This window comes from Heterodontus francisci, chromosome 24, assembly GCF_036365525.1.
Source record: "Heterodontus francisci isolate sHetFra1 chromosome 24, sHetFra1.hap1, whole genome shotgun sequence".
Classification (NCBI taxonomy): domain Eukaryota; kingdom Metazoa; phylum Chordata; class Chondrichthyes; order Heterodontiformes; family Heterodontidae; genus Heterodontus; species Heterodontus francisci.
In genome coordinates this window covers 77,830,750-77,853,800 of record NC_090394.1, presented here as the reverse complement: position 1 = coordinate 77,853,800, position 23,051 = coordinate 77,830,750, and the positions used below count along the sequence as shown (strand labels likewise).

Genomic DNA, 23,051 nt, shown 5'->3' with positions numbered 1-23,051 from the left:
TGAAGGTGGCAGGACAGGCGGATAGAGTCGTGAAGGCATATGGAATGCTTTCCTTTATTGGCCGAGGTATTGAATTCAAAAGCAGGGATGTAATGCTGGAACTGTATAAAACTCTGGTTATGCCGCAGTTGGAGTTCTCCTTGGGCCTTAACCTACCTTCTGAAGGCCGAAACCCAGCGCACACAGATCAAAAAAAAAGAGTGGCATGGAGGGAGAGAGTGGTGGTGAACACAAGGTGGTATGCACACTGGATCGGTGGCAAAGAATACATCATGGAGGGGGCAGTAAGCCACCAGGGTTTAAAAAAAACAATTGCCTCTACTTCGCACCTTGCATGACTTCAGAAAGCAGGGTTCTCTGGAGAGCATACAGAGGAGATTTACAAGAATGTTGCCAAGGCTCGAAAGTTACAGCTATGAGGAAAGATTGGATAGGTTAGGGCTGTTTTCCGTAGAACAGAGGAAGCTGTGGGGTGACTTAATTGAGGTGTACAAAATTAAGGAGGGGCCTAGATAGAGTAGACAGGAAGGACCTGTTTCCCCTAGTGGAGAGGTCAATTACCAGCAGTCACAGATTTAAGGTGATTGGTAGAAGGGTTAGACAGTACATGATGAAAAACTTTCACCCAGAGGGTGGTGGGTGTCTGGAATTCACTGCCAGGAACGGTGCTGGAGGCAGAAACCCTCTTAAAAAAAAAAGCTACCTGGACATGTATCTGAAGCACTGTAACTGGGCAGGCTATGAACCAGGTGCTGGAAGGTGGGACTAGACTGGGTGGCTAGTTTTTTTGGCCGGCACAGACACAACGGGCTAAATGGCCTCCTTCTGTGCTGTAACTTTTCCTCTGGTTCTACACGATGAGCAATTCATGCTTGATATAAAATTCTACCATGCCAGCAACTCACTCAAGCAGCTATATTTCATTCAACAGTCTAGGGAGTTTCAGCCATGGAAAGCATCACAGTTAAGCCCAATTGTCATCTTAGACATCAGAGTGTGTCCTTTCCACTAGACATCACCGGCTAGCAAGCAAGAACCTAGCCAGATTTATGTTTCTCCTCTCCAAACCGAAAGTCAAGAGATTAATTGCCGTAACTCTTATCAGCACCACAGCCAAGATGTAGAGATCACAGGCAATGGACTGGAACCCCGGCCTTAGCTCCGGACCAGTGGTTCACCCACTGGCAGATGTTTGGAGAACCAAACCATTATAACTCCATACCTTGAAAATGCATACAGGTGTGCAAAAATAGCAACACAAAGATGGTTTCAAAGTCAGTGAACAGGCAGGGACAGGCACCCTCCTGAAACAGTGGTCCCATTGACAGTACATGTATTTTGCTTCTTCTCCATCAGTTTAGCATAAACAGGGAGGACTCTATGAGATCAGGGTAGATCCGACACTGACAATCCACACACTGTAAAACCAACAGTGTAAAGTCAAGTCCCCCATTTCCTAGAGAAACTGATTAGATAGGAACATGAGCAAGGATTAACAACCAGTCAATCTCAGGATTGCTCACACAATAATCAAGAGCTAACACCACACTAGAAATCTCTACATGAGGACTTTTACCTCCAAGGACGAGACGGCCTCTGAACTACCTGAACTCAACGTACAGCAAGTAAGCTAAAAACAAACTGCCGACCAGAACAGGCCAGCATTAAGCAAAGCACAATATGTACACAAACACCTTCCATTATACACTACCTAACAAGCAGCTCTTAAGTAGAAAAATTTACATTTCTTCCAGGTACACTGCAACCAAACTGGATAAAACAAAAACTGAACCAGGAACATATGCCAACAGTGCTGTTGGTCCTATGGTTACCTTCCCCCGACGTCCTCAGTTCAAACACACTGTTAAAGTGCTGCAATTCAACCTCAGCTTCCCAGTGTTTATTCCACCTTTGCGAGTTAAGTACAAAGTTCAAGCAGAATGCGGAGACTTGCAATTCCTCTGCATACACCCACCAATCAGCACTGTGTTTATAGATTACCTCATTAGAATCGAGGGAGGATTTAACTGGTCGCTCATGTCTCACTGGCCTCAGCCAGGACCAGTTACCTCCACTCACAGGAAGCCTTGTACATGGGCAACAAGGTGCTGACATCCACGTCACAACCCAGCCCTTTTCACACACTCGAAACTGCCTCTATCAGAGCACCAGGTACTTCAGCTGGATGAGGGTACAGCTGCTGAACAGAGGTACAGCAACTCTGTCAACTGCAGGAACACTAAAGTGTCGGTTTTACCCACATACAATGCTGAACACAGCGAAGACTGAACTTGACACAAATGTTGGGGTCCTGTTAGTTTGAACAGAAATGTCAGACCTCAATTTTCTGCCTGGTCTCTGCCTGCATCTTCCCCACCCTGGTCTAGGATCACTGGCCAGAAGTTGCGCAGCATACCAAAGAGTGCAATGAAATGTAGAATTTGGTCAAATTGAAACTCAAAATCAAACCTTCACACAGTTTTTAAACAACAGAATTAAGAGTTTCCTGCAGCATTCTGTATCGTAGGTTTTTAGCTACCTTTCAAATTTTATATAAAAGCAGTAGAGTCTATATATGATTGTATGGCATAATTATAGCTTGTAGAAACTCAAGCATGAGTACATCACTGATAGATTGGGTTTATAACAGTTCATAAAAATACTTCTATGCAGAGAAAACAGTAATTAATGGTGCACTCAGGAGCACAACTGTGCAACACGTCTGTTACAGTTAAAGATGCACAATCCAGACACTAGGTAAGTAGCTGTCAGTAACGCAATGAAACAAGAATTGTCAACAGGACAGTAGCTGACCAACCTGTGGTGTGTAATGCAGCCAGACTTTCCTGCAGCAACATTTCTGAAAAATACTGAGCAAAGGGACTGTGGCAGGGGAATTTTTCAACACTTCTACATTCTACAGAAAGTCCCTTTTACATTCCTTGAACAATGGGTGCAATATGGAGAACACGAGAAGAGGAGCTTCCTTCAAAACAGAAAACCCAAGTTTTTTTTTAAACATTTGTTCATGTTGAATGAGTGTGCCACTGGCAAAACCAGCATTTATAGCCCTGGAGCAGGTGGTGAGAGTCACCTTCTTGAACCACTGCAATCCATGTGGTGTAGCTGCATCCAGTATAGTCTACATGGACTTCAGTAAGGCTTTTGATAAGGCCCCACATGGGAGATTGGTTAAGAAGCCCATGGAATCCAGGGTAATTTGGCAAATTGGATCCAAAATTGGCTTAGTGGCAGGAGGCAGAGGGTGATGGTTGAGGGTTGTTTTTGCGAGTGGAAGCCTGTGACCAGTGTTGTACCACAGGGACTGGTGCTGGGACCGTTGCTGTTTGTAGCATATATTAATGACGGAGACGTGAATATAGGAGGTATGATCAGTAAGTTCGCAGATGACACGAAAATTGGTGGTGTTGTAAATAGTGAGGAGGAATGTCTTAGATTACAGGACGATATAGATGGGCTGGTACGATGGGTGGAGCAGTGGCAAATGGAATTTAATCCTGAGAAGTGTGAGGTGATGCATTTTAGGAGGACGAACAAGACAAGGGAATATACAATGGATGGTAGGACCCTAGGAAGGACAGAGGGACCTTGGTGTACTTGTCCAAAGATCACTGAAGGCAGCAGCACAGGTAGACAAAAAGGTGGTAAGGAAGGCATATGGGATACTTGCCTTTATTAGCCGAGGCATAGAATATAAGCAGGGAGGTTATGATGGAGCTGTATAAAACGGTATTTAGGCCACAGCTGGAGTACTGTGTACAGTTCTGAGCACCACTCTATTGGAAGGATGTGATTGCACTGGAGAGGGTGCAGAGGAGATTCACCAGGATGTTGCCTGGGCTGGAGCATTTCAGCAATGGAGAGAGAGACTGGAAAGGCTAGGGTTGTTTTACTTAGAGCAGACTGAGGGGGGTGGGTGGAACGGATTGAGGTATATAAAATTATTAGGGGCATTGATAGGTTAGATAGGAAGAAACGTTTTCCTTAGTGGAGGGGTCAATAACCAGGGGGCATAGATTTAAAGGCAGGAGGTTTAGAGAATTTGAGGAAAAATGTTCTCACCCAGAGGGTGTTGGAATCTGGATCTGAAGAGGTGGTTGAGGCAGGAACCATCACAACAGTTAAGTAGTATTTAGATGAGCACTTGAAACGCCATAGCATACAAGGCTATGGACCAAGTGCTGGAAAATGGGATTAGAACAGTTAGGTGCTTGATGGCCAGCAGGGCCTGTTTCTGTGCTGTATAACTCTATGCTGTTAGGAAGAGTGTTTCAGGATTTTGACGCAGCGACTGTGAAGGAATGACGATATAGTTCCAAAGTCAGGCTGGTATGTGGCTTGGAGGGGAACTTGCAGGTGGCGTTCCCATGCACCTGCTGTCCTTCTAGATGATAGAGATTTCGGGTTTGGAAGGTGCTACTGAAGGAGGCGTGGTGAGATGCAGTGCATCTTGTAGATGGTGCACACGGCTGCCACTGTGTGCTGATGGTGGAGGGGGTGCCGATCAAGTGGGCTGCTTTGTCCTGCATGATAGAGCTTCGAGTGTTGGAGCTGACCTCATCCAGACAAGTGGAGAGTATTCCATCGCATTCCTGACATGTGCCTTGTAGACAGGCTTTGGGGAGTCAGGAGGTGGGTCACTCGCTGCAGAATTCCCAGCCTCTGAACTGCACTTGTAGCCAGAGTATTTATATGGCTGGTCCAGTTCAGTTTCTGATCAATGGAAACCCCCAGGATGTTGATGGGGAGGAAATCAGCAATGGGAATGAATGCCACCGATCATCAAGGGGAGTTAGCTAGATTTTCTCTTCATGGAGATAGTTATTGCCTGACACTTGTGGCATGAAAGTTACTAAAAAAGCTCCCAAAGAGTGCAAGTCATAATAGCACAGGAGGCCATTCAGCACAGGAAAGTGGAGTTGAGACCACAACCAGATCATGAACTTATCGAATGGTGGAGCAGGCTCCAAGGGCTGAAAGGCCTACTCCTGCTCCCAAGTCCTATGTTCCTATCCAGTTCATGCTAGCTCTCTGCAGAGCAATCCCATGCTCTATACCTGTAGCCCTGCAAGTTTATTTCCATCAAATGTCAACCAATTTCCTATTAAAATGATTCACCACTGCTTCCACCACCCTTGTCGACAGTGCGTTCCAGGTCATTACCATTTGCTGTGTAAAAAAGGTTCTTCCTCACATCCCCCCACTGCATCTCTTACTTAAAATCTTAAATCTGTGCTCCCGAGCCCTTGTACTATCCAATAATGGGAACAGCTTTTCTTTATCTACCCTATCCAAACTTGTCAGAATCTTACACACCTCCATCAAATCGCCTTTGCTCCAAGAAGAACCCCAGCTTCTCCAACCTAACCTTATAATCAAAGCCCATACTTGTAATACTAAAAATAGTGTAGGATAACTCAGGCATCTTCCTCCATGTCAGATTTTTCACTGATTCAATTATTTAGCAGTCTAAGACACACCCAAAACACAACTCATTTCAGACCAAAAAGAAAAACCAATCCAGGAAGATCTGCAATGGACATGGTTACTGATCTCTATTGTGAACAGTCACCTGTAAAGAGTTATCATGAAGTATCTAAATACTGGTGTCCAGCCTGAATTACTAGTGTCCCCTTCTGTGATGTGCTGACTAAAATTGATCACAGTATTTTTGGATAACATTGCCCAGAGTATCAGAAAGCCCAAGTATAACTTTTGCTAGACTAAACAACTCAAGTCACTACACTGTACTGGCTGGATATTTAAAGTAACATAAGCATTACTACCCAGTCACTGCTCCCCTGTGCTCACTGAAAGCACAAACATCAAACGTAAAAGGCTAGTCTACCACCCAGAAGGACCAGAGCAGCAGGTGTGTAGAAAGATCTTCAACTCAAAAGGTCAATACACCAGCCCAATTTGGACATCTAGCACACAAAAAAAAAAAAAAAAAATCGCTGTTCACTATCACTAAGTCAAAATCCTGGAACTTCACAACACTGTGGGGAGTATCTTGACTGCACAGACTGGAGTGGTTTAAAAAAAAGGCTCACCACCACCTTCAAAGACAGCTAGAGATGGATGGGCAATAAAACACCAGCCTTTCCATCAATTCCAGAACCCCACAGTGAACAAATAAATTGCATATCTATGCCCAGATTTTTCAGCCTATGTGCTATATTTCACAGCCACATACCCACCGAAATGCATAACTCATTGAGACTTACCTGCAGATCTTATGATCCTCTGCTCTCATTTCTATGTTTCATAAAAATTTGAAAAGTTTCCAATTGACTTTAGTATCTAAGCTATTTACGTAAACCCAAAACATTTGAGTTCAAGTCCACAGCTGTGCGCACTGTAACTCATTACCTATCTGTACATGCACCATCCATATTAACAAGATCTCCTTCGAACCATGCAGTGTCCATCCTACTGCCACATATCCACTTGCTAAGAACTACCTGACATCACCTCTAGAAAATGGAAAAATACCTCACACATTACTAGTGAGCTGGCCAATCTAAATCCCAAAGCACTTGCTCTTGGGTATATTGATGGGGAGGCAGTGGCGTAGCGATAGTCACTGGACTAGTAACCCTGAGACCCAGGGTATCTCTCTGGGGGCATGGGTTCGAATCCCACCACAGCAGAGATGGAATTTGAATTCAATTAATAAATCTGGAATTCAGAACTAGGCTAATGATGACCACGAAATCAGTCAATTGTTGCGAAAACCCACCTGGTTCACCAATGTCCTTTAGGGAAGGAAATCTGCTGTCCTTACCTGGTCTGGCCGACATGTGACTCCAGACCCACAGCAATGTGGTGGACTGTTACATGCAAGCTACTTACTCAGTTGTACCCAACTGCGACGAAGTCAATAAAAGAGAATGAAACCGGACGGACCACCCTGCACCGACCTAGGCACCAGAAACGACAACGGTAAACCCAGCCCTGTCGACCCTGCAAAGTTCTCCTTACTAACATCTGGGGGCTTGTGCCAAAGTTGGGAGAGCTGTCCCACAGACTAGTCAAGCAACAGCCTGACATAGTCATACTCACGGAATCATGCCTTACAGACAATGTTCCAGATCCCGTCATCACCATCCCTGGCTATGTCCTGTCCCACCAGGACAAACCCAGCAGAGGTGGCGGCACAGTCGTGATGTACAGTCAGGAGGGAATTGCCCTGAGAGTCCTCAACATCGACTCCGGACCCCAAGAAGTCTCACGGCATCAGATCAAAACATGGGCAAGGAAACCTCCTGTTGATTACCACCTATCGCCCTCCCTCAGCTGATGAATCAGTATTCCTCCATGCTGATCAACACTTGGAGAAAGCACTGAGGGTGGCAAGGGCACAGAATATACTCTAGGTGGGGGACTTCAATGCCCATCACCGAGCCCTAAAGGACATAGCTGCTAGACTGGATCTGCGGCAGGTGGTGAGGGAACCAAAAGGGGAAAACGCACTTGACTTGTCCTCAACAATCTGCCTGCCGCAGATGCATCTGTCCATGACAGTACTGGTAGGAGTGACCGCCTTGTGGAGATGAAGTCCCGCCTTCACATTGAGGTTACGCTCCATCGTGTTGTGTGGCACTACCAATGCTAAATGAGATAGATTTCAAACAGATCTAGCAATGCAAAACTGGGCATCCATGAGGCGCTGTGAGCCATCAGCAGCAGAATTGTACTCGCCCACAATCTGTAACCTCATGGCCTGGCATATCCCCCACTCTACCAATATCAAGCTGGGGGACCAACCCTGGTTCAAAGAAGAGTGCAGGAGGGCAAGCCAGGAGCAGGACCAGGCATAACTCAAAATGAGGCATCAACCTGGTGAAGCTACAACACAGGACTACTTGCATGCCAAACTGTGTAAGCAGATGCGATAGACAGAGCTAAGCGATCCCATAACCAACGGATCAGATCTAAGCTCGGTAGTCCTGCCACATCCAGCTGTGAATGGTGGTGGACAATTAAACAACTAACTGGAGGAGGTGGCTCCACAAATATCCCCATCCTCAATGATGGGGGAGCCCAGCACATCAGTGCAAAAGATAAGGCTGAAGCATTTGCAACAATCTTCAGCCAGAAGTGCCGAGTTGATGATCCATCTCGGCCTCCTCCTGAAGTCCCCAGCATCACAGATGCCAGACTTCAGCCAATTTGATTCACTCCGCGCGATATCAAGAAACGACTGAAGGCACCGGATACTGCAAAAGCTATGGGCCCTGACAATATTCCAGCCATAGTACTGAAGACCTGTGCTCCAGAACTTGCCACACCCTAGCCAAGCTGTTCCAGTACTGCTACAACACTGGCATCTACACAGCAATGCGGAAAATTGCCCAGGTATGCCCTGTCCACAAAAAGCAGGACAAGTCCAACCCGGCCAATTACTGCGCCATCAGTCTACTCTCAATCAGTAAAGTGATGGAAAGTGTCATCGACAGTGCTATCAAGCAGCACTTGCTTAGCAATAACCTGCTCAGTGACGCTCAGTTTGGGTTCTGTCAGGGCCACTCAGCTCCTGACCTCATTACAGCCTTGGCTCAAACATGGACAAAAAAGAGCTGAACTCAAAAGGTGAGGTGAGAGTGATTGCCCTTGACATCAAGGTAGCATTTGACTGCATATGACATCAAGGAGCCCTAGCAAAACTGAGGTCAATGGGAATCAGGGGAAAACTCTCCACTGGTTGGGTCATACCTAGCACAAAGGAAGGTGGTTGTGGTTGTTGGAGGTCAATCATCTCAGCAGGAGTTCCTCAGGGTAGTATCCTAGGCCCAACCATCTTCAGCTGCTTCATAAATGACTTTCCTTCAATCATAAAGGTCAGAAGTGGGGATGTTTGCTGATGATTGCACAAACATTCAGCACCATTCGCAACTCCTCAGATACCGAAGCAGTCTATGTAGAAATGCAGCAAGACCTGGACAATATCCAGGCTTGGGCTAATAAGTGGCAAGTAACATTCGCGCCACACAAGTGCCGGGCAATGACAATCTCCAACAAGAGAGAAAATAACCATCTCCCCTTGACATTCAATGGCATTACCATCACTGAATTCCCCACTATTAACATCCTGGGAGTTACCATTGACCACAAACTGAACTGGAGTAGCCATATAAATAATGGCTACAAGAGGTCAGAGGCTAGGAATCCTGCGGCGAGTAACTCACCTCCTGACTCCCCAAAGCCTGTCCACCATTGACAAGGCACAAGTCAGGTGTGTGACGGAATACTCTCCACTTGCCTGGATGGATGCAGCTCCAACAACACTCAGGAAGCTCGACACCATCCAGGACAAAGCAGTCCAGTTGATTGGCACCCCATCCACTAACACTCCCTCGACCACCGACACAGTGGCAGAAGTGCATACCATCTACAAGATGCACTGCAGCAACGCACTAAGGCTCCTTAGACAGCACCTTCCAAACCCACGACCTCTACCAACTAGAAGGACAAGGGCAGCAAATGCACGGGAACACCATCACCTGCAAGTTCCCCTCCAAGTCACACACCATCCTGACTTGGAGCTATATTGCCATTCCTTCACTGTCACGGGGTCAAAATCCTGGAATCCCCTTCCTAACAGCACAGTGGGTGTCCCTACCTTACATGGACTGCAGCAGTTCAAGACGACAGCTCACCACCACCTTCTCAAGGGCAATTAGGGATGGGTAATAAATGCTGGCCTAGCCAATAATGCCCACATCCCATGAATGAATAAGAAATGCTGAAAGATTTCCTTTTCTCCTCTGGTGTCTGAATCTCTCCTGTACATCAATCCAACACAAAAAGTTTGAGGAACTGTACAGGAATATGCAAAGCAGGACCGACTCCAGCCAGCATCATATTCCCACAGCAACACGCAAAATACAAGCAAGTCTCATGCAAATGCTCAAGTACACAGAACTGATATACAACAGTAACTGTCAATCTCATAATTGTGAAGGACAAGGGAATCATCCCCATCTTGCTACTTTAAAACAAAAATTAACACTTCCATTTGACATGAACTGAAATCATTAAATATAGCCCTTCGAGATAATACTATGCCTCTGCATTGAACTGCCTTGCGTTCTTGCAAAGACACAAAGCCGAAGTAATCGAGATAGCTTATCTATAGCAAATTTTCTTTTGGCAAACCATTTGACCAGGAAATCCAAACTTACCTAACCACCTTGCACTGACTCACTCTTTCCCCCCGTCTGAAATTGCACAATTTCAGAGGGCTGGCCACACAAATCCCAGAAACTGAAGCCACTAGTGGGCTGGAAGTTAATGGAAAAACATTCCCATCCACAGTGCCTTGCCCCCACCCTGCCACTTGAATATTTTTTGAGCATCAAAAAGCAACTGCGTGTTAAGTGACTTTAACCCATCAGAAAGGCACTTCCTGGTTCTGTGTACAGCCTCTATTTTAAACACGCCAGCAGAACACTGAAACCAACAATAATCTGAGCACATTCAATAGTTAGATGCCACCCCCTTTAAGTAAACTTAAACTTTCAGCAACGGAGTACAGATGGAGTGTTGTGAGGTGGTGTCTATGAGTTAGAAACAGAATTTAGGCAACTTCAGTCAACTGAAATGTGATCACTGCAACCTAGATCAAAAAAAAGACTAAAAACATGCTGGAATCGGTTTTTTTTTAAAACTAAAAAGGAGCTTCAGTAACATAGGTAGAGGCAATTGTGGACTTGGACTAAGACACCCGCTCGTCTCTCCGGCCCAAGGGACAATGGTACAAACACATGTATGCCTGCGGCACAAAGCAAGCAGAGGGAACAGCAACACCATAAAGCACAAGTTCTTCCCTGTTTTGGCAAAGGGTCTCTACCCAGTCATCTAGTTGACACTAGTGTTCTGGACCAGGTTTGCACATCCAGGTTTTTTTTGGGGATCTGCAGTTCCTTCTGCATTTCTTTTCAGTCATTAATCAATTTCCACATAATCGCAGACAAACAGATGATTCATTACTGTGAACTTCATCAAGAAACTCCATGCTATTACTTTGGATCAAATCATAACCCAGATACTCTGGAGATTATACCTTCTCAAAAAAAGGTCTGCAGAATAATTTTCTGTACACCCATTTCCATTAACACTACATTTTGTTGGAGATAAATATCGACAGTGGCAAGCACATAGGAGAGAAATGTATCGACAATGTCAACAGGCCTCTCATCTAATGCACCCTGAACCTAACTGGTTCAGAGGTTTTATATTTGACACTGTTTACCTGGACTCATATTGGACTGAATCACTTCAAAAAATCAATATAAATTGTTACATAGCATGCCAGTCACAAGGTAAATTAGGGGTGAGGAAGGCCATGTGGCCCACCTTCATTCAACTATCCACAATGATCCTACAGCTCTTCCACTGTAGCATCTAGTCGCTGCTTTAATGGTTCCAGGGATTTGCCACCATTATCGAGTCCATTCTATAAAACTAATCACTGTCAAGAAAAACTCATTAGCCATAAATTTGACTTTTACTATCTTGAAGCGGTGATCCCTTGTACAACTCCTGCAATTTAAACTTCCTTTGCTAGATCTACCTTTTGCTCACCCTTTACTATCTTACACACCCTCCCCTAGACCACCACCCAGATGCTTCTCTGCAAAGCTTAAAGGCCCAAGGATCTCCAGAGTCTCAGCCAAATCACCAGGGCCAATCTGGACACAGAAGGTTGCCCTGCTAACCAAACCACAACTACACCCAATCCTTCTCACTCCCTTCCCTACATCACACCAGGAAGTAAACAGTGCTTCATGTAAATGAAAAAGTGTATGCTAGTGTAATTATGTCCAGTGTAGTTAATAATCCAGAGGACACAAGCTCAAACCCCAACATGGCAGTTTGAGATATGAATTCATATTTTTTAAATTCTGGAAATAAAAAGCTGGTCTCAGTAAAAGAGACCATGAAGCTGCTGGATTGTCATAAAAACTCAACTGAGTCACTAGTGTTTTAGGGGTGGGAATCTGCTGTTCTTACTTGCCATGACTCCAATACCACACTAATGTGGTTGAGTTTTAATAATGTGGTTGAGTTTTAACTGTCCTGTAGAATGATCTAGCAAGCCACTCAATTGTATCAACCAGCGAGCAGGGTAACTAGAAAATCAGCAATAAATGCCAGTCTTGCCAGCAATGCCCACATCCTGAAAATTAATTAAAACAGAGCAACTGCACCAGGGTAACCGATTGTTCATGTTATCGGAGAATCTCAAATTATCCATGTGAATTACAATGCTGAGCTCGACACCAAGTCCCAGAGTCAGCTGATTAAGCATCGCTGTCCTGTTTGTTTACAGATTCCCAACAGTGAGAAACCCAGACTTGGGCTTCTTCTGCCCGTTTACAATCTCTTGGTATCGAGGCCAGATTGGCTGACCTGCAAATTCTAAAGTCACAGAAAGCTCTTCATTTTCAGTTCAATATTTTTGTGGCAAGAAAACACCAAAAACGGAGGGAAATGTTTCCATATCTCCACTTATATCTTGAACGTTTTGGCTGCAAGGCAGATCAGCTGATCTTCCAGTAGCAACAGGCAGCAGTACAGCTTAAAGAAATAAAACAAACAGTTTGTGAAAGCAGAGAATAAAGCAACAAAAATAGGTGAAAGCTTTTTGTGGATAGGGGAGGGGAGGTTGAAGCTTGCACAAGCTGTTATCACGATGCAGGAACTCTTTTCCAGTGTAATCATTTAAAACGGAGGCCTATCCTAAGGTAGCTGGACAAGGGAATGTTTGTGGCTGCTCTGCCCTGTCACTGGTGTCCAGTTCAGATTGTTTTTCTGTGGGCAATGGAGGCTCTGCTTTTTAAAAACTATCTACTCCCCACACTGCCTCTCCTCCCCCACCCTGCCAGTGTCAAGCAAATGGGTGTTCAAAAGGGACTGAGAGGGGTGAAGGAAAATGAAGGATTAATTTATGAGTCCAGCAGGAGATTCCTCACACCTAAATACTATACCCTGGATTTTTAATGAGCAATATTGCATGGGACAAAGAATAAAATTGGATTATCCTATTAAGAGTGAGGAGGGCCTGGGAGTTATAAATGAACTCATTAGCTTCAACATTGGGACAATGTAACAAAGCAATTAAAACAGCATGTTAGGACTAACAAGCAAGATCCAGGAGAGTGCAATTATACTGGGGCTTTACAAAGAACTGGGCAGATCACACTCAAACACTGGGTTCAGTTCTATTCTGGTCATGTCAAATATAGACTGATCCAAAGAATGCAGGGATTAGCTATAAAAGCAAGTTAAAAAATCTCAGTATGGCCTGGAAGGAAGGCCACAAAGATGTGGCAATGGGAACTTGAGGTGAAAAAAATATTAAATTCACCTCACTGCAGCTGAGGAGAGCTTACAGAGCTCAAGGTGGCTACAGCGTTTACCTATCTTGTAGTATCTGCACTTCCAAACTACCCCAGGGGCTGGGAGTGCAGCGAGACGGCCAGGGGAATTTGCAATTTGTTCTGTTTAAATCTGAAGATAAACCTGGACAAAAACAGCAGAGCATTTTACAGGACAACAGGAGTTGGGAGTAAAAGTAGTTAAAAGCAGTCGGGAAAAATCAGGGAGAATGCCTCAGTGGCCACTATGAACAGTGAAATGGAGAATTTTATTTCAGATTTCCAGCATCCGCAGTATTCTGCTTTTACTGCAGAGAGCGAGCTAAAACTCTCCATTCCTGCAGTCCCATCATATCCTTCCTGTAAAGTGATGGGCAGAACTGTCTGCCATACACTAGCTGTGGCCTAACTGGTGTTTTATACAGTTCTAGCATAATCACTACCATTATATTCTATGCCTCAGCTAATAAAGGAAAATATTACCTTAACGACTTAATCAACTTGTTGTGCTACCTTCAGAGAACTATGGACTTGCACTCCTGTTCCGACCCGAGAGATAGTTAATGTGAACAATGAGATAAAACAGACCAATTTGACATGACAGGATTAATGTTTGAAGATTATTATAACTAAAGTAAAATAAATTCCAAATTAACTACATAGTACTTATTTTGTAATTTGGGGAATCAGCTAAAGATTTTTTTTTACTCAAACATTTAAACCTCACACTGCACTTCTACTTTGCACAGTCCTTTGAAGACATCTGCTATTAAAGTACCAAACTCCTCCCAGCTGCAATGTGTTGGATCACCCAGACTTGAAAAAACAATATTCTCTTCGCTCACCTTTCCGAGCACTTCCAACCTGGACATCCTTGAATAATATGATTTCTGGTGATCCCATGGGTCCTTTACTCCTCCGCAAGCTTCAATTCTCAAAAACAGGTTCAAATTTTCACAGCCTTTCAGTGCATGCCTTGAAAGCATGCATATTAGAACGACAGAAAAAATTACAGCATAGAAGGAGGCCATTCAGCCAATTGTGTCCTTGCTGGCCGAAAGATTTGCCACCCAATCTAATTCCACATTCCAGCACCTGGTACATAGCCTTTCAGATTACAGCACTTCAGGTGCATGTCCACGTACGTTTTAAAAGAATTGAGGGTTTCTGCCTCTACCACCATTCCTGGCAGTGAAGTCAAAACACTTTCCACCCTCTGGGTGAAACTTTTTCCTCATATCCCCTCTAATTCTTCTACCAATCACCTTAAATCTGTGGCGCCTGGTAATTGACCTCTCTGCTAGGGGAAAACAGGTCCTTCCTGTCTACTCTATCAAGGCCCCTCAACTTTTTACACCTCAATGAAGTCACCCCTCAGCCTCCTCTGTTCTAAAGGAAAACAACTCGAGCCTATCCAATGTTTCCTCATAGCTGCAACTTTCAAACCCTGGCAACGTTCTTGTAAATCTCCTCTGTACTCTCTCCAGAGCAATTATGTCCGTCCTGTAATGTGGTGACCAGAACTGCAAGCAATACTCCAACTGTGGCTGAACCAGCATTTTATACAGTTCCAGCATTACATCCCTGCTTTTGTATTCTAAACTCGTTCAATAAAGGAAAGCATTCCATATGCCTTCAATTTATCAACCGGTCCTGCCACCTTCAGGGACCTGTGGACATGCACTCCAAGGTGTCTCACTTCTTCTACCCCTCTCAATATCCTCCTGTTTATTGTGCATTCTGTCACTTTATTTGCCCTCCCCAAATGCATTACCTCACTTCTCCAGATTGAATTCCATTTGCCACTTTTCTACCCACTCAACCAAACCTTTGATATTCTGGAGTGTACGGCTATCCTCTTCACTATCAACTACATGAACAATTTTTGTGTTAACAGCAAATTTCCCAATCATGTCTCACATTTAAGTCCAAATCATTAATATATACCACAAACAGCCAGGGACCCAACACTGAGCCACTGGAAACAGCTTTCCATGCACAAAATCATCCAACTACTACCCTTTGTTTCCGGTCACTGAGCCAATTTTGGATCCAACCTGCCACATTCCCCTGCATCCCAGGAGCTTTCATTTTACTGACCAGTCTGCCCTGTGGGACCTTGTCAAATGCCTTACTAAAATCCATGTAGGCCACATCCACTGCACTACCCTCATCAATCCTCTTGGTTACTTCCTCAAAAAATTCAATCAAGTTAGTAAGACATGATCTTCCCTTAACAAATCCATGCTGACTATCCCTAATTAATCTGTGCCTTTCTAATTGGCAGTTTATCCTGTCCCTCAGAATTGATTCTAACAATTTTCCCACCACCGAAGTCAGACTGACTGGCTTATAATGATTTGGCCTATCCCTCACACTCTTTTTAAACAGTGTTTTAACATTCGCAGACCTCCAATCCCCTGGCTCCTGACCAGTATTCATTGAGGATTTGAAGATGATCCTCAGCATATCTGTTATTTCCTCCCCGGCTTCCTTTAACAACTTGGGATGCCTGCACTATACACTCACCACACTCCCAAAACCCGCACAAGGTTTGCCTGCAAAACTGAAAATAGCCACAACAACAATTTCATAGTGATTCCTGAAATTCATGCACCCAGCAATTCATACAAGGTCATATAAACTCAGCAAGATAAAAGCTCCACCCCACACCAGAGTAGCAGCAACTCTGCATGAAACCTCCACTCTGCACCACCATTGCAGAGCAAAATATTTTAGCCTACACAACAGCTACAACCCAGACTACGACAGCAGAGGAGCATATCCCCTCTGCGATGGCACCCAAACCACTGCCCTGTTAAGGTCAGCTAACTCCATAGGAATAAACTTGGGACTTTGTCATCTGCCTGGCTCAGATGACATTTTCCAAAACTTCAAAAGGCAGCACTAACTAAAGCTTTCATCTTAAATAAGTTGTATGCCATGGATCCCTACTGACCACATTAAAAAAGGTCACTGATTCTCAAACAACTTAAGTTGCAATGAACAAATTGCTGAGGAAAAATGCTGAAAAAGTAGATTTTAAAATGTCACCTGAACCCTTTGGTACACGACTTTGGAAATGGGGGGAAAAAAAATAAGAATAATTTGTTTCTAAAATTACTTTGTGGGATGCGAGCATCGCTGGCTAGGCTGGCATTTATTGCCGATCCCCAATTGCCCTCAAGAATGTGGTGGAGAGCTGCCTTCAATGAGGAGTGCAGGAGGGCATGCCAGGAGCAGCACCAGGCATACCTCAGTGTCAGCCTGGTGAAACTACAACACAGGACTACTTACATGCCAAACAGCATAAGCAGCATGTAAAGGACAGGTACACCCACAGTGCTGTTAGGAACGGAGTTCCAGGATTATGACCCAGCGACAGTGAAGGAACGCCAATATAGTTCCAAGTCAGGATGGTGAGAGACTTGGATGGGAACTTGCAGGTGGTGGTGTTCCCAGGCATCTGCTGCCTTTGTCCTTCTAGTTAGTAGAGGTTGCAGGTTCGAAAGGTGCTGTTGAAGGAGCCTAGGAGTTGCTGCATTACATCTTGTAGATGGTACACACTGCTGCCACTGTGCATCAGGGGTGAAGGGAATGAATGTTGAAGGCAGGAAAAAAGACAGAGGCGCAAGGGGAGAGCCAACTGTGCAACAGCCCCAACAAACAAATTTCTCTGCAGCACCTGTGGAAGAGCCTGTCACTCCAGAATTGGCCTTTATAGCCACTCCAGGCGCTGCTTCACAAACCACTGACCACCTCCAGGCGCGTATCCATTGTCTCTCGAGATAAGGAGGCCCAAAAGGAGAGATGGATGGGGTGCCGATCAAGCGGACTGCTTTGCCCTGGATGGTGTCAAGCTTCTGGAGTGTTGTTGGAGCAGTAATTAGCTTAGTTGAATTTGATCTTTTTGTGTGTACAGGACATACCCGGGCAATTTTCCACTTTGCCAGGTAGATGGCAGTGTTGTAGCTGTTGTAGAGTTGTGTACCGATCATAACCTCTGCATCACCAACTCGTTCTTTCATACTAAAACCTGTCACCAGGTTTCATGGAGGCACCCAAGATAGCGTCGTTGGCACCAACTAGACCTCATTGTCACAAGGCGAGCTGCCTTAAAACAGTGTTCAAATCACATGCAGCTTCCACAGTGCAGACTGCGACACCGACCACTCCCTGGTTTGCAGCAAGGTTAGACTCAGACCAAAGAAGTTGCATCATTCCAAGCAGAAGGGCCACCCGTGCATCAACACGAGCAGAATTTCTCACCCACAGCTGTTACAAGTGACTTAAGAAATTTTTGTAACAGCCCTTCAAAACACTCCCACAGGGGATGCTGAGACCAAGTGGGCCCACATCAGAGACGCCATCTATGAGTCAGCTTTAACCACCTACGGCAAAAGTGCGAAGAGAAATGCAGACTGGTTTCAATCTCATAATGAAGAGCTGGAACCTGTCATAGCCGCTAAGCGCATTGTGCTGTTGAACTACAAGAAAGCCCCCAGCGAGTTAACATCCGTAGCACTTAAAGCAGCCAGAAGCACTGCACAAAGAACAGCCAGGCGCTGCGCAAACGACTACTGGCAACACCTATGCAGTCATATTCAGCTGGCCTCCGACACCAGAAACATCAGAGGAATGTATGATGGCATTAAGAGAGCTCTTGGGCCAACCATCAAGAAGATCGCCCCCCTCAAATCTAAATCAGGGGACACAATCACTGACCAATGCAAACAAATGGACCGCTGGGTTGAACACTACCTAGAACTGTACTCCAGGGAGAATGTTGTCACTGAGACTGCCCTCAATGCAGCCCAGCCTCTACCAGTCATGGATGAGCTGGACATACAGTCAACAAAATCGGAACGCAGCGATGCCATTGATTCTCTAGCCAGCGGAAAAGCCCCTGGGAAGGACAGCATTACCCCTGAAATAATCAAGAGTGCCAAGCCTGCTATACTCTCAGCACTACATGAACTGCTATGCCTGTGCTGGGACGAGGGAGCAGTACCTCAGGACATGCGCGATGCCAATATCATCACCCTCTATAAAAACAAAGGTGACCGCGGTGACTGCAACAACTACCATGGAATCTCCCTGCTCAGTATAGTGGGGAAAGTCTTTGCTCGAGTCGCTCTGAACAGGCTCCAGAAGCTGGCCGAGCGCGTCTACCCTGAGGCACAGTGTGGCTTTCGTGCAGAGAGATCGACCGTTGACATGCTGTTCTCCCTTCGTCAGATACAGGAGAAATGTCGCGAACAACAGATGCCCCTCTACATTGCTTTCATTGATCTCACCAAAGCCTTTGACCGCGTCAGCAGACGTGGTCTCTTCAGACTACTAGAAAAGATTGGATGCCCACCAAAGCTATTAAGTATCATCACCTCATTCCATGACAATATGAAAGGCACAATTCAACATGGTGGCTCCTCATCAGAGCCCTTTCCTATCCTGAGTGGCGTGAAACAGGGCTGTGTTCTCGCACCCACACTTTTTGGGATTTTCCTCTCCCTGCTGCTTTCACATGCGTTCAAGTCCTCGGAAGAAGGAATTTTCCTCCACACAAGATCAGGGGGCAGGTTGTTCAACCTTGCCCGTCTAAGAGCGAAGTCCAAAGTACGGAAAGTCCTCATCAGGAAACTCCTCTTTGCTGACGATGCTGCCTTAACATCTCACACTGAAGAATGCCTGCAGAGTCTCATCGACAGGTTTGCGTCTGCCTGCAATGAATTTGGCCTAACCATCAGCCTCAAGAAAACGAACATCATGGGGCAGGATGTCAGAAATGCTCCATCCATCAATATTGGCGACCACGCTCTGGAAGTGGTTCAAGAGTTCACCTACCTAGGCTCAACTATCACCAGTAACCTGTCTCTAGATGCAGAAATCAACAAGCGCATGGGAAAGGCTTCCACTGCTATGTCCAGATTGGCCAAGAGAGTGTGGGAAAATGGCGCACTGACACGGAACACAAAAATCCGAGTGTATCAAGCCTGTGTCCTCAGTACCTTGCTGTATGGCAGCGAGGCCTGGACAACGTATGTCAGCCAAGAGAAACATCTCAATTCGTTCCATCTTCGCTGCCTCCGGAGAATACTTGGCATCAGGTGGCAGGACCGTATCTCCAACACAGAAGTCCTCGAGGCGGCCAACATCCCCAGCTTATACACACTACTGAGTCAGCGGCACTTTTTTGAGATGGCTTGGCCATGTGAGCCGCATGGTAGATGGCAGGATCCCCAAAGACACATTGTACAGCGAGCTCGCCACTGGTATCAGACCCACCGGCCGTCCATGTCTCCACTTTAAAGACGTCTGCAAATGCAACATGAAGTCCTGTGACATTGATCACAAGTCGTTGGAGTCAGTTGCCAGCGTTCGCTAGAGCTGGCGCGCAGCCATAAAGGCGGGGCTAAAGTGTGGCGAGTCAAAGAGACTTAGCATTTGGCAGGAAAAAAAAAGAGGCGCAAGGGGAGAGCCAACTGTGCAACAGCCCCAACAAACAAATTTCTCTGCAGCCACCTGTGGAAGAGCCTGTCACTCTAGAATTGGCCTTTATAGCCACTCCAGGCGCTGCTCCACACACCACTGACCACCTCCAGGTGCGTATCCATTGTCTCTCAAGATAAAGGAGGCCAAAGAAATAAAGCTGTACTGGAACAGTTTGGCTAGGGGCAGAGTTTGTTCTGGAGCACAAGTCTTCATTACTATTGCTGGAATATTGTCAGGGCCCATAGCCTTTATAGTATCCAGTGCCTTCATCCGTTTCTTGCTATCACGTGGAGTGAATCGGATTGGCTGAAGTCTAGCATCTGTGATGCTGGGGAGCTCAGGAGGAGGCTGAGATGGATCATCCACTCGGCACTTCTGGCTGAAGATGGATGCAAATGCTTCAGCCTTGTCTTTTCCACTGATGTGCTAGGCTCCCCCATCGTGGAGGATGGAGATATTTGTGGAGCCTCCTCCTCCTGCCAGTTGACTAATTCTCCATCACCATTCATAACTGGATGTGGCTGGACTGCATAGCATAGATCTGATCAGCTGGTTGCGGGATTGCTTAGCCCTGTCTATTGCATGCTGCTTATGCTGTTTGGCATGTAAAATAGTCCTGTGTTGTAGCTTCGCCAGGCTGACACCTGAGGTAGGCCTTGTGCTGCTCCTGGCATGCCCTCCTGCACTCCTCATTGAACCCAGGGTTGATCCCCAGCTTGATGGGGATGAGAGTGGGGGACAAGCCAGGCCATGAGATTACAGATTATGGTGGAATACAATTCTGCTGCTGCTGATGGACCACAGCGCCTCATGGATGCCCAATTGTGTTGCTAGCTCTGTTCAAAATCTATCCCATTTAGCGTGGTGGTGGTGGTGCGACAACACGACGTTGGCTACCCTCAATGTGAAGACGGGACTTTGTCTCAAGGTCTGTGCAGTGGTTACTCCTACCAATACTGTCATGGACAGATGCATCTGCAACAGGTAAACTGGTGAGGATGAGGTCAAGTAGGATTTTCCCTCTTCTTGGTTCCCTCGTGCTTGCCGCAAATCCAGTCCAACAGCTATGGCCTTTAAGACTTGGCCAGCTCAATCAGTAGTGGTGCTACCGAGCCATTCTTGGTGATGAACATCAAAGTCCCCCACCCAGAGTACATTTTGTGCTCTTGCTACCCTCAGTGCTTCTTCCAATGTAAATAGAAGCACAGACTGGCCTCAAGGGTAACATGTGGCCCATGGGTTACAGTTTGAACACCTCAGCTTTTAAGACCCAACAGATACCCCACCTGAATACTTCCAGTTCAATGGAGGGTTAGAAACTCCAAGTAAAGTTAAAGTGCTGCTGCTAGCTGGGTGGAAAGGCACTTTTGTCACTGCAGCTCTGCACACCCATCCCCTGATGGGCTGAATGCTCTCCTCCTGTGCTGAAATAGTGTCAAAAGCATCATCAGGGTCATTATCAGGGAGAATTACTTAATATGGCAGGGTCAGGGTACCAATGAGAAAAATGTATGCTCTAGGTCACACATTTAAACACGCATGACTGAAATTTGAACAAACAGTAAAGAATCTAACTGACCATTTCTGTCAAAGCTAGAAGATACAATCTCTAAACTCCAGTCTGCCCTTGGAGAGCACAATGGATCCAATTTGTCACCTGCTCAGACATGACTGTACCTCAGTTGTACCCCACAAACACCAATTCCAGTCTACGTGCATTGCCATATGTTCAAAGCTGCTTTGAAGCCTCCTCACTACCAATTATTAGAGCTAATACATAAAGCCAAGTGCATATGTAGAATGGCGTAATGAGCTCTCAAGTCTTTTCTTCAAAACAATTCCAGGTCGAGTCTACAGACAAAACTTGCAACCATGGGTGGGAAGAGGACAGAATGTCAACATGCCTGACTGAAATGCTGAAAGAAAGCTCCAACACTAGGCAGTGACTGGGTCTGTACACCCTGCCATACAGCAAGTCACAACCTACAGACACTGAAAATGGAACACCATGGATTCAAATCACTGCACATGGGACTAGAAGCGAAATAAGTAGCTTTAAAAAGCATAGCAGCATATCTCCGCAAACCACCCGAGGGGTGTATTGACAGAAGTTAAAACTGGTCATTTCTAATCTGCATAGATCACCTGAAAGCCAAAAATCGATTGCTAGCTGGTCATATTCACAGTGATGGAATTTAAACAGATAAAATGGTTATATTTGGGTTAAAAAGGGATGCAAGTGCACAGAACTGAATGAGCACAGTGAGAGCTGAGAGTAGTAGATATATCCCTTCCAATTACTAGACAATATGGCAAAAGCAATTAAAGCTAAAATGCTGGGATATAGCCAGAACAGTAAACTTTAACACCCAGTTAAACAGGCAGTCAGGGGCTCAGGAGGACAGCTCCTCTGACACTGTAGCAGTTCCTCAGTGCTGCACTAGCTTGTCAGCTTGGGTTGAGGGCTGCAATCATGGCATAGATGGCTAACTCACAACCTTCTGACGAGACACACAGAGACCATTAAAGAGACCAATCCTAGAACTTTACCGTCAGTGGAGTCAGTTCCATAAATTGTGGGATTATTAACTGAGCTACCATTTTAAAAAAAATACAAGACTCAAGGTGAGATTTCCTTGTGCCAATCATGTACTTGCCTCAAAGCAGGTGAAGTCCTCAAACTCATCAGTACAGGGCAACACATCATCCTCATTCCCAAATCCAGCATCGTAGTTCTGGCTGTCAGAATCTGCAGGAACACAAGTACAAGCATTACTGCAAAAAATTCTAGGGGACAGTATAAATCACTTAGCAAGGCAAGGATTAAGGACAGTCATCATGGATTTAAGGGAAGGTCATGTCTGACTAACCTGGTTGACTTCTTTTTTTTGAAGGGCAATGCATTTGACGTAGTCTACATGGATTTTTATCACGACCAGATGAGAAAAGGTGTCTAGGGGGTCCCTCTCAGCCTTCACCTGGTCTTACTGTAACAGGGTTCAATTCTAAATACACCGTGTTTTTAGCTCCCCCTTGGTGAATCCTTGCTCACCGCTTTCCAATTATAAAAGGCAAAGAAATGTGCACAAACAGACTCTCTTAGGTTTAAAGAAAAGGTGAAATTTATGCAAACTTAAACTAAAACTCTAATTC

At 45.4% G+C, this 23,051-nt stretch overlaps 1 protein-coding gene across 5 annotated transcripts in view; it reads right to left on the bottom strand.

Moving 5' to 3' along the window:
* rab11fip3 (RAB11 family interacting protein 3 (class II)) overlaps positions 1-23,051 on the bottom strand; it is a 116,159-nt gene that overhangs the window by 41,333 nt on the left and 51,775 nt on the right. For 3 of the 5 annotated variants that reach the window (XM_068056712.1, XM_068056710.1, XM_068056711.1), the window contains exon 3: positions 22,556-22,647. In XM_068056712.1, the coding sequence (XP_067912813.1) occupies positions 22,556-22,647 (92 nt within the window). Of the gene's footprint in view, positions 1-1,832; positions 1,938-10,208; positions 10,234-22,555; positions 22,648-23,051 lie in introns of those variants that run through there. The other 2 variants (XM_068056714.1, XM_068056713.1) reach the window with 2 other exon arrangements.